Below are 10,719 nucleotides of genomic sequence, written 5' to 3' on the forward strand. Positions count from 1 at the left end.
ACTCCCGTGAGCACCCGCTTTGTTTGTAAAGCTCCAGAAGGCTGACTTTTGTGAATGACGGACGCTCTCGTCCAATTCCCAGGCGCGCTGCGTCGCCCTCTTGCCAAATATGGTAAACAAACTCAGCATCGCCAATTACAAGGCTCGGAGTTAAACTGGGGACAGTCGATAACCATGGGGGCACATTCAGAGGCGTCGTGTCTGCTCTGCGTATTTCTTCCCATTAAAACACTCTTGCGTGTTTGTGTGTGTGTGTGTGTGTGAGAGAGAGAGAGATCGGCACTGCACTGTATCTGCACGCATCTGTGCGGACTGCGGCTGCACTACAAGCATTTCTGTTTTGATGTTACAATAGAGTGAGTATGGGTCTTCATTGATGGGACATTTCCTTTCGGCTTGCTCAAGGACACTACAGCAATTCCGATGTTGGACTGACACAGGGTTTAAACCTAGAGTTGATATCCAGATGGCCATAAGGTCGCAAATGAACGATTATATTGCTGAAACGAATAATCAGATAATAAATTGTTAAACATTTTTAATGATCTTAATACCACTCGATAGGATGTAATAAAAGAGGAGAAAGCAACGATGTGTGGTGAGATAAACAAAGGAGGTAACACAATTGTTAGACTCTATATTTATTTACATTCCCTTATCAATAGCGCCCCCAAACAATAAACCCCTTGCTTCATTCATTTATGGATGGATGCACACAAACGTCTGGCGAAATATCTAGGTTTCTTCTTGAGCAGCAGTTGCAGAGTAGGCTGTGTGTAAAATGGGTCCTGCGATATCAACACAGCGCTCTGAATTGTGGGTAAGCAGAGTGTAAACATTCGTATATGAATGGCATGTTTGTAGCAGCCACAGCTGTGTGAGAGTGATGATGGGAGGATGAGGTGCAGAAAGAGAGACACCTGCTGGTGAAACGAACGAACTGGACAATTCAAGTGTAACTGTGGCTGGAAGGGAGGCAAATGATGGCCACTGTAATCAACTCTTATTTACATAAACACTTTGATGTAAATAAGCAGGTTTATATTCATGTTCTATGTGACCACCGATGTGCTAACTCTGGTCGAATGTCAAATATGTATGTCCTGCTGAGAGGGCCTCTCACCTTTCCTCTTCACCATGTACACCTCGGACTTTCAGTACTGAGTCCCGTCATCTGCAGAAATCCTCAGATGACTCTGCAGTTGTGGGCTGTATCTGCGGTGTGAATCAAACGTACAAGAAGAACCAGCCGCTGTGGCTCATATAAACAGTTGGATGTTTTGGAAAATACACTCCACCCATACAACTCTCTGCAGTTAACATGGTTTTTGCTACACTGACAGAAGCTTGGTAGCCTAGAAAAAAAAACACAATTTTCCATATATAACATAGGATTGTTTCTGAATCTGCAAAGAAATACTGTACACAGTCCTCAGCACCCTCTTCAACCCATTTAATGAACTGTTGCAACACTGTATGTGTGCTTAGTTCCTGCTTGGGACAGTGGGAAGCCTGGCAACAATAAGAACAGCTGTCCAAACATTTGCCCGTCTCACGAGTAAGCCATTTGCCAAGAACCTAAATAAACCTGGAGACATTATTTTTTTTAAATCACGCCTCCTTGAAGAGGTGCAGCAGCTGGCCTCATGCATGCTGGTTGTTGAAATGTTGCAGCATAGATTTTGCCCCTCATCCATCCTCGGTGCCCTACACTGATTGCCAGCCCTCGTCAGCCTCCATACTCCAAAGCCTTTAACTTCAGCAGATGTGTTGCCAACATCTGTTTTGAGAGGAAGACAGAAGAGATTGTGTGAAATATCATCAGGCGTCAGCACAAAGAACCACTTATAAACATGAGATAAAACACCTACCAAATTCCTTCTGTAAAAAGACGAGTTTCTGTATGCAATGTTTGACTTATACCAGATGTTGGATTGGTTCAGGAAATGCCAGCTATGTCCCACATCAGTGACTTCATGATTAGGTGATTATCAAGTCATAAATACACATTTTTCCCATCAGATCTCTTTGGTGCAATTGCTTTTTTTAAATGATTTGAATTGTTTTGTGGTGTTTGGGATGCCAGGGGCTCAGTGTAGAAAGCCATACTTGGGAGAGGCCCCAAACAGCATGAAGTGATAACATGACATCATAGCTGCTTTTGGTCCTCAGTCACAATTGCATTTCTGATTTTAAGGGAAACATTCTCTATGCTCGTGCAATCTACGAGTAGTGTCTAATTAAAGAAACATGACTGCATCTTATTAAAGTGCCAATAAAATGTATACAGGCTCACAGTTAAGATGCAGGCTTGAAGGATCCTGTTGTCTAACGGGCATGTCTGACTTTTTATTAAAGTCTGCAGTGTCAGTGCCACTGAACGACAGCTGGTGTAGCTGTGATTCACTGTTAAACCACTGAGTGGCAATGTGTCCTCATGATTCACACTGACTCAGACAGGTTTATATATGGTAAACACAGAAATAATGTTGGCCTACAATCTGTTTCATGTGTAAAAATGATGCTGACACTGCCTGAAGAACGGAAGTGTCCACTACCTATACCACAAATGGCTATAATAATAATAGTAACTCCTTTTTTTGTTTTTTGTTTTTTTGTATTTTTGACTCGTAGTTACAGAGGACACAGTCATGACAGGTCTGATGTACGATGCTTGACTTCTTGCCACCTGAGGAAACTCAAACTTTGACTCAAACGTAACTTCAATTTAAAATAAAAAAAGTTATTTTAAATTATATTTTTGTATATGTATTAGGTTGGAATGCACTGAAACGATTATGATAACCGTTCAACCGGTGGCAGATTCAGGCTTCTCGGTTGGTCAGGCTGCTTTACTTGCAGGTGAAAACGTGCGCAACAAGCGGGACCCGTGGCGCGTCTTGTTCAGCGCCAGCGGGGGGCCGTGACGCGCGCCACAGAGCTCACGTTTCAGTCTTTTCCGGGACCAAGACAGGACATTAAAGGCACAGAGACAATGTCTATTGTTGTTGTGGCGAAAGGTTAGTGCACTACACCAGCCCCACTGGTCAGCATTCGTGTGGGTGCCTGTGCCTTCAGTGTGCGTGTGTGTGTGTGTGTGTGTGTGAGAGAGAGAGAGCGTTTAGATAGATGGATAAGGAGGCAGAGACTTAAAGTGAAACCTGGAGAGGCAAGGATCGCCAGCCAATCAGAAACCTCCCCAGGCGTTTAAAGGGGTGGTGGGCCGCCTCTCCGGCTTTAGGAGGGACTTAATTTACAACCTCCACACATTTTCACGTCTTGACCTCCCACAGACACTCGAACAGAGCAGAGCGTTTGGATGAGTAACACACGGATCTGTTCTCAGTGGCGTTTTTCTGCTTCTTCTTCTTCTTCTTCTTCTTCTTCTTTTTTCCTCCTTACGAGCTTTGCTGGAGGCTCCTCGCCCTCCCTCCCCCGCCGCACTTGTTGCGCAGAGACTGGATGCGCCGTTCAGTCATTGGAGAGGAGAGGCAGGGACGGACTGCAACAGGTGCACACAAAGTATCTTCTCCAAAAGGACCTGAGGTAGGGAGATTAACCTGCGCATCATTTGGCAACTTGTTGCTTGTTTTGGATGTTGTTTTTCTTTGTGTGAGTTTAATTAACTGTTTTTTTTTCTTGTACTTTCTCAAGATAAAATAACCCTTTGAATGCTGATTTGAAGAACCTTTGGTCGTCTTAAGCCCTCGTTGCGCGCACAAAGCCGAGATGCCGGTCCTGACAAGCCCCGACATCGCTAATAAGTTTCAGGAGAAATGGATGGCGATTTACTCGGACGATCAGACCACCGGGTTTGACTCTGTCCCCCTTGACGACAGTCTCACTAGTCTCCACTGGCTCCAGAATTTCTCCATCCTTAGCGCAGATCCGGAGCGACCCAACGGCGCCGGACCGGGCTGTCCGTCCACGCAGCAGCACCTCTTTCTCAAGCGCCTCGGCTTCCCCAGAGGAGGCACTGATTCTCCATCCAGCCCGCCGGCCGGGGACACCGCCGCCACCGGGATGCCTCTGTATCTCGGGAGCCCCCTTACCTCCGGCAGCGACTCCACAGCTGCTCCGCGGTTCTCCAGTTGCGCACACCCCGCACCTGGCTTCCCACAGATCCCAATTCAGGCCAGTCCGCCAGCAGAGGTCGACTACAAAACCAACCCTAAAGTCAAACCTCCCTATTCTTACGCCTCCCTCATCTGCATGGCCATGCAAGCCAGCAAACAGCCCAAAGTGACTCTGTCCACAATCTATAACTGGATAACAGAGAATTTCTGCTACTACAGACATGCGGAGCCCAGCTGGCAGGTAACCGAGACCGGATAACTCTCATTCTATTATTGATGAGTCAGATAAATGGCGAGGTGAGGGAGGGAAGGGGGAGCAATTGACTCCAGTGTCGCTCTCAGACACCACAGCTTTAGACTGCAGGACAGGAGACAAGGCCTTTTATTAATCAGCAATAAACTGGAGTTATTAGATGTGCTGTAAGGTATTGGGGCATTTGAAGACCTGCAACCCTGTTTGATGACAAGTGTTTTTTTTAATGCAAGAGTCTCAGAAATTTCCATCTTCCAAGAGAGTACTCATGCAGTTGTTTTATCTGAGGGGAATGGTGATGATGTGGAGAAAAGCGCTCTAATGTGTGTGTATGTGTGTGTGTGTGTTAATGAGGGCTCCTGAGAGAGATGGCAGCTAAGCACAGCTGATCATGTTTGAAATGCACAGAGCTGCCTGTTAGTAGAAAGCCTCATTAGGTGCATTTGCTTTCCTATACAAACAACAACAGTACCGCCCACGTCCTTCTTTAATTCTCTCTTCATGTCTCTCTTATAAAAAGGCAAACTGGCATTTTCACTTTTTGCATGACTAACTCAAATTTAGTCAAGGCCAATGGGAAAATCTTAAATATCCCTTGTTTTGTTTTTGTCACAGAACTCCATTCGTCACAACCTGTCCCTCAACAAGTGTTTCAAGAAGGTCCCCCGACAGAAAGATGAGCCAGGGAAAGGAGGCTTCTGGCAGATTGATCCGCAGTATGCTGACATGTTTGTCAATGGTATCTTCAAACGCAGAAGGATATCTGCTAACCACTACAACAGCAGCAGCAGCAGCGGCGGTGGTGGCACACACAGACAGAGCAAGCTGCTTCAGGGTTGCCACAGCACCCAAAATGGCTGCCCCTACCAAGTGGTGGGTGGCAAACGGAAGCACCTGCCCTCTAAAAACAACAACAAGGCGATGAGGGCGACTGAGTCTCCTCTTCTGGCAACGGAGCCCCACAAAGCCGACATCCTGAGGGGTGACTTTGACCTGGCGTCGGTGTTTGATGATGTTCTCAGCGGGAACTGTAGCACGTTTGAGGATTTGGACATCAACACGGCACTGAGCTCCCTGGGCTGTGAAATGGAGGTTCCCATGCAGGGGAGGCAGCACTCAGCCGGGGTTGGGAGGTGGTGTGGAGGAGGGGAACTCATGGGTCAGAGCCAGCACCTGAACCACCAACAGTCCTACGGTTACATGGACCTGAGCACAGCATCAATGGAGTTAACTATCAATATGGGAGAGCTCCATGTGCCGCAGCAGCAGCCACAGCATCTGGACCAGCATCAGCTGCTCCAGAGCCACCACCACCTGCAGCAGTACGACGAACCCTCCGCTTTGTTCCCGGAGCGGCTCGAGGAGGCCGTGCTGCAGCCCTGGGAGGAGATCAAGGAAGAGGCGCAGGCCATTCCTCTGACTTTGGACCAAGGCTTCGGCCTGTGTGAAGGCTTCTTCACGGAGATGCAGCCATGGGAACAAGTAGAGGCCTACCTGTGACCTCTAACCCCAAACCACACTGACTCCTAGTTATTTACACACAATGACCACACATATCTGAGAGCTGAGAGCACATTCCCCTCAAAAGGATAACCCCGGTGGCAGTTAGAGCGACAGCACAGCTCCATCCACATTTCCTCCAGTCATTCTGCAATACGCTGCATTTGTAGTTTATTTTTTTGTAACATTTACTTGTCTCTGATGTTGTTGAAATACAAATATGTTGAACTCGATCTGCAAAGCCAGCTCTGAATAAAGTTCTTAAAGACGTCCTGGTGCAGACTCCTAGTCCTTCCTGGGGATGCCAGGTGATTGACAGGAAGCAGTGTGTAACACGATGCAGAGCTGTTATATCAGGCACAGTGAACTGACAATATAACAGAGTGAATCTGATCAACCAAATGAAAGGTTCATGCAGACGATGAGACCGGATGGCAGCAAATGGAAAATGTTGACTCGGCTATGTGTGCACAAGACAGGACTTTCTGGAACTATAAGCTTAAATGTGAGGTGGTTGGTAATAAGAGAATGTGCGCGGATGAGTGCTGGACTGGACTGAAAGATGAAGCTATTTGTCCACAGAGGCAGAAAAAAAGTGAAGAAACCCAAATACCCTCCTACAAAGCACTCTCCACAAAAAAAAACAAAAAAAGCACTGTCAATATGAGACTGAGAGGACAACTCTATTTTGCTACATTAGCATTTAGCCTTTGTTTTTTACTAACCTGGTGAAATCAGCCATTCATCACGCGTCTGCTATGTTGTTAAAATGATAAAAGATGAAGCTATAAGAGCAGGACGGAGGCAAGAGAAGTTTAAATTCCTAGTGTGAAATTAGAAATCAGTCAATCCCGACTGTTATATAATCAATTAAATATATATAAAAAGAGGAGCAGATCTGAAACAGAGTCATGAAATGGAACATTATGCACTTTGATAGACAGCAGTTTTAGAAAAGCAGGGCAGCTTTTATTTACCTTTTTATTTCCGGATGTTTAGTTTTATGGTATTAAAATGATGTTTTCTGACGTTTACTGACCATCATACTGTAATTGTCCATATCACCACATTTCTTTTTCAACAACAAGCTCCACCTTGGAATAAGTTTTGTTCGTTCACTTGTACTTTCCTTTGCAATTATATACAAAAGCGGACGTTTGTAAATTATATTTCGCCAAAATTTGTCGATAAAGAATATGCAGTCTGCTGGTGTTTCTCTGGTGATCAATAAGACAAGACCTAAGTTCTGTTTTCTGTCACTAGGTGATGGATTTCCATTTGTCCTCATTGATTACTTTGGTGTATGTCTTCTTTTTTTTGTATGGTTTGTTTTCATGAATCTGAATTTCACATTGTATATTATAATAATAGCTGTTGGTTTGGGGGACAGATACATAAATTCAATTGTTAAAGGCCAGATTTTCTTACTGTATCATATTGATCAAGTTTGATATGAACTCATTAATCTTAACATGTTATTTTCATTTGTACTTTTTTAAAGCTGTTTCAAAATGCAATCATGCCTTGATGCAATAAATGGTGTTAATTAAAGAAAAGAAAACAATAACACAAACGCGTGTCCTTGTTGTCGTGAAAGAGCACAGATTGAAACAACTGCAGGATTATTACTGATAGTGTGCAATCAGGAAATAAAATCTGAGTTTATCATTAATAACCACAGACAGGTCTGGACCTGCTTGGTGTTTATAAAATGATGATAAGCTGTGCAATATAATGTAAGCGGACACATGTCTATTTTAGCATATTTTTTGCTCCTTACCGCTACACAAATTGAAAATTTTGCAAGAACTAGTTAGCGGCCAGTCAACTAGATCAGTAGTGACCTGCTTGACCTTGCTTGTCAGGACCTAACATCCTTGCAGTAAAAACATTCTCTGTTTAGCACGCATATCGTTTACCATGTATTTAATGTTTGCTAACTGCCTAAACAAATATTGCACCTTTCCCCAATTCAAATGTCATTAGCTTAGCAGGTATTTTGTCTTTTGTGAACCAAAACAGTAGACCAAGAGAAATTATGACCTGGTTATGGCTGAAAAGGCTTTCGCAGTGCAATCCATGCAGAGGAAGAAAGTTTGTAGCAGATTTCATCCATCAAATAATTGTCAAAATATTTCTCTTAGAAGGTCAAATGTCAAATTCATGATGACAACAGAGGAAAAGGAGAATGGACCATTTTAGTTGAGAGCTTCAGGCTTGAATTTGTTAAACAAGTGTCTAATCAAAAGTGCTCTTCAGGAAATTAAATACATTTAAACCATTTATTGAATCACAGGAAATTATAGAAGGACTCTTGTGTTACATATTCTATTATAAAATCACTAGACTGCAGAGTGTGAGTGTAATGTAGATTTAGATTTTAAATTCATAAAATCTGTAGAGTCCAGTGGGAATATGTCCACATGGTGACCCTGCATCTCCCAGATCATTCTCCACAAACAAGACATGTCTTGTAGCTGCTAGAAAATATCCTCAAAACATACCAGCACATCTCATTTCAGCCTTCTGCAGGGTTTTAGTTGTGTGGCCTGTATGAAAATGTGATTTTCCACCTCAAATCTCTTTTTAATTGAAATTGTTGGAGGAATAGGGAGAAATGCGGCTTATCTTCGTCCGTTTGGTTTGCGGCTCCCAGCGGCAGCAGGTCATGTGTGGAGATCTCCGGGAATGGGTGGAATAACTCAGATTCCTTAAAACAGCAGGGACTACAGTGAGATCTGAGGCATGTGACCACTGACCACAGTGTATGGAGAAAATCACTCCATAGACTGGGTCATTTTAAACCTATTTCAGGCTTAGAGGTCACTTCTATTTGCAGAGAAAATGTAAAGGTTAAAGAAGAATCAGTGTCAGGACCAGTGTCGGGCTGAAGGGTAAAAAGGGATCCTCTGAAGTCAAATGTGTACGTGGGAGAAATTGTCACATTCGTTTCTGTTTGTCTGTGACGCTCTGCACACGTGTTTGTGTGCAGTTACATCACACGCCCGTAATGTTTGTGCTGGTCCACAGGTTTCTTTGTCTGCACTCACGATTGTGTGCACACTGCCCTCTGAGAGTTTGTGTACACGTGTGTGATCGTAGCCCTGTGGCGGCCCAGATAACACTATCTCCGTGGAGCCAGAGCCCCACGGCTCTATTCAGCGAGGTGGATGAGAGGACGGGACGGCTCAGCATGCGGACCTGCTCATAGAAGGAGGAACAAGCTGGGCTGTCACTGCAGCCTAACCTGGCTTATAATGCTTTATAACCCCCTCCTTGGTGCCCCTCTGGGAGGCTCTGCATCACTCTACGTGTGTGTGTGTATGTGTGTGTGGTGTGTTAGCTTTGGAGAGATACACAGAGGAGGGCAAAAAGCAAAAAAAAGGAGACAAAAAGAGGGTGTATTCTGTGTTTTATTGCCATCATGGCACCCTCTGGACTGCTCCTGATTAGAGTCAGGCATGAACAGGGTCAACCAGCTTTGCCAAAGAAGCACCCCTCCCAGCTTGACATAGACAGAGGGTTCAACTCCCCATTTATTGGGGATAACCACCAAGCTATTCTTTAAAGGGAACAACAGATAGACACATGACGGGGGTCACTCGGTAATTTGATCCTTCACTGTGGCACAAAGCAAAAAGTGGCAGCAAGAGAACGCCCTAAGCCTGTTTTATAGCCCCTGAGGAACCCCTGAGCGCAAGTGATTACATGTACAGATAAGTGTTAGAGCACACTGCTGCATGGTACCAAGGAATCACACACATATATCAGGGCCGCACCATCAGTAAGAGTCACCTTCACCTCTCTGAACAGGCAGGAAATTGCTGTCCATCTCTGGTTTCCTAGCTCTCATCACATATTGATAAGGGAAAAGGGCTGTGATGATATTCAGTGGTCTTGCCATCATTTAATGCCTCTCCAGACTCGCTTTACACACAAGAGGAGGGGCTTAGACAGGAAACACACCTAAAGAGTCTTTCTAAAAGGCTGTTGTTTATGCATGAAATGCTAATGATGTTTCCATTTAGATTGCCTGTTCCATGTTTGAAAGGAACTGCGGATGGTAAATTAGAATAAAAGGACTCGAGTGCAGCGTGGTGAAGGGGCTTTCTTTCATTTATAGAGATTAGGGTTTACCTACTTGCATAAGTGGTCAAAGAGTGCATATGGCTATGTTTACATACAATAAAATCAGGATCATTGCAATAAAACTGAATGTTTTTGGGGGAATAATCCCTCATCAAAGCGTTATTGGTGGAGATTTTGTCTAGAGGAGCTTTTATTCCTCCGAATGCGATGATGACTAATGAAGACTGGGTCTCCAATTTGCCACTGCACCATGAACCCACACAGAAACCCTCTAGATTTTGTTGCTGTTTTGATGTGCTAATTGTATTTATTCAGGCCATGCAGTGCAGATAAATGCAGTGGGGAAAATGAGGACAAAGACAACTGCACGCACACACACGCGCGCACACACACACACACACACACACACACACACACACACACACACACAGCTGGCAGTTATGATTATGTATAGAGGTTCTTTAAGGCCAAATAACCTTTATTCAGACTTACAAGAGTGCTCTGTGCTTACGTCATATTCGCTGTGTCTCATAGTCTTTGTCCTGCCATGTTTCTCTCTGCCTGATTCTCTAGCAGTTCTTCCCGGACATCTTGGAACTTACACTCAGGATCGGACATTAGCTGCAGGGTGCAACAACATCATAAACTATTTCCATTACATCTTTTGTGCATCCAAGTCCTCTGAGTGCTGTTCCCATGAGGGCTGCGACCTTGCCGTTTTTCTTGAATGCCACAGTGAACAGTTTTCTTGCTTCTCATTGTTACTACCACCTCTACTACTTATTAGTGAGGTTAACCTTG

At 44.4% G+C, this 10,719-nt stretch overlaps 1 protein-coding gene across 1 annotated transcript; it reads left to right on the forward strand.

The window, feature by feature from the left end:
• Positions 1-11: 11 nt before the first annotated feature.
• Positions 12-7,373, forward strand: foxj1b (forkhead box J1b). Its single transcript, XM_026351397.1, has 3 exons — positions 12-3,546; positions 3,655-4,317; positions 4,945-7,373. The coding sequence occupies exons 2-3, from the start codon at positions 3,730-3,732 to the stop codon at positions 5,827-5,829; spliced, it is 1,473 nt and encodes a 490-aa protein (XP_026207182.1). The 5' UTR covers positions 12-3,546; positions 3,655-3,729; the 3' UTR covers positions 5,830-7,373.
• The last annotated feature ends 3,346 nt before the right edge of the window (positions 7,374-10,719 follow it).

Source organism: Anabas testudineus, chromosome 19 (genome assembly GCF_900324465.2).
Source record: "Anabas testudineus chromosome 19, fAnaTes1.2, whole genome shotgun sequence".
NCBI lineage: Eukaryota > Metazoa > Chordata > Actinopteri > Anabantiformes > Anabantidae > Anabas > Anabas testudineus.

Bases quoted from the DNA above. Each gene is read 5' to 3' on its own strand.
- foxj1b (XM_026351397.1), top strand. From the start codon at position 3,730: ATGCCGGTCCTGACAAGCCCCGACATCGCTAATAAGTTTCAGGAGAAA. The intron at 4,318-4,944 runs GTAACCGAGACC...TTTTTGTCACAG, and splicing joins ATGCGGAGCCCAGCTGGCAG to AACTCCATTCGTCACAACCT.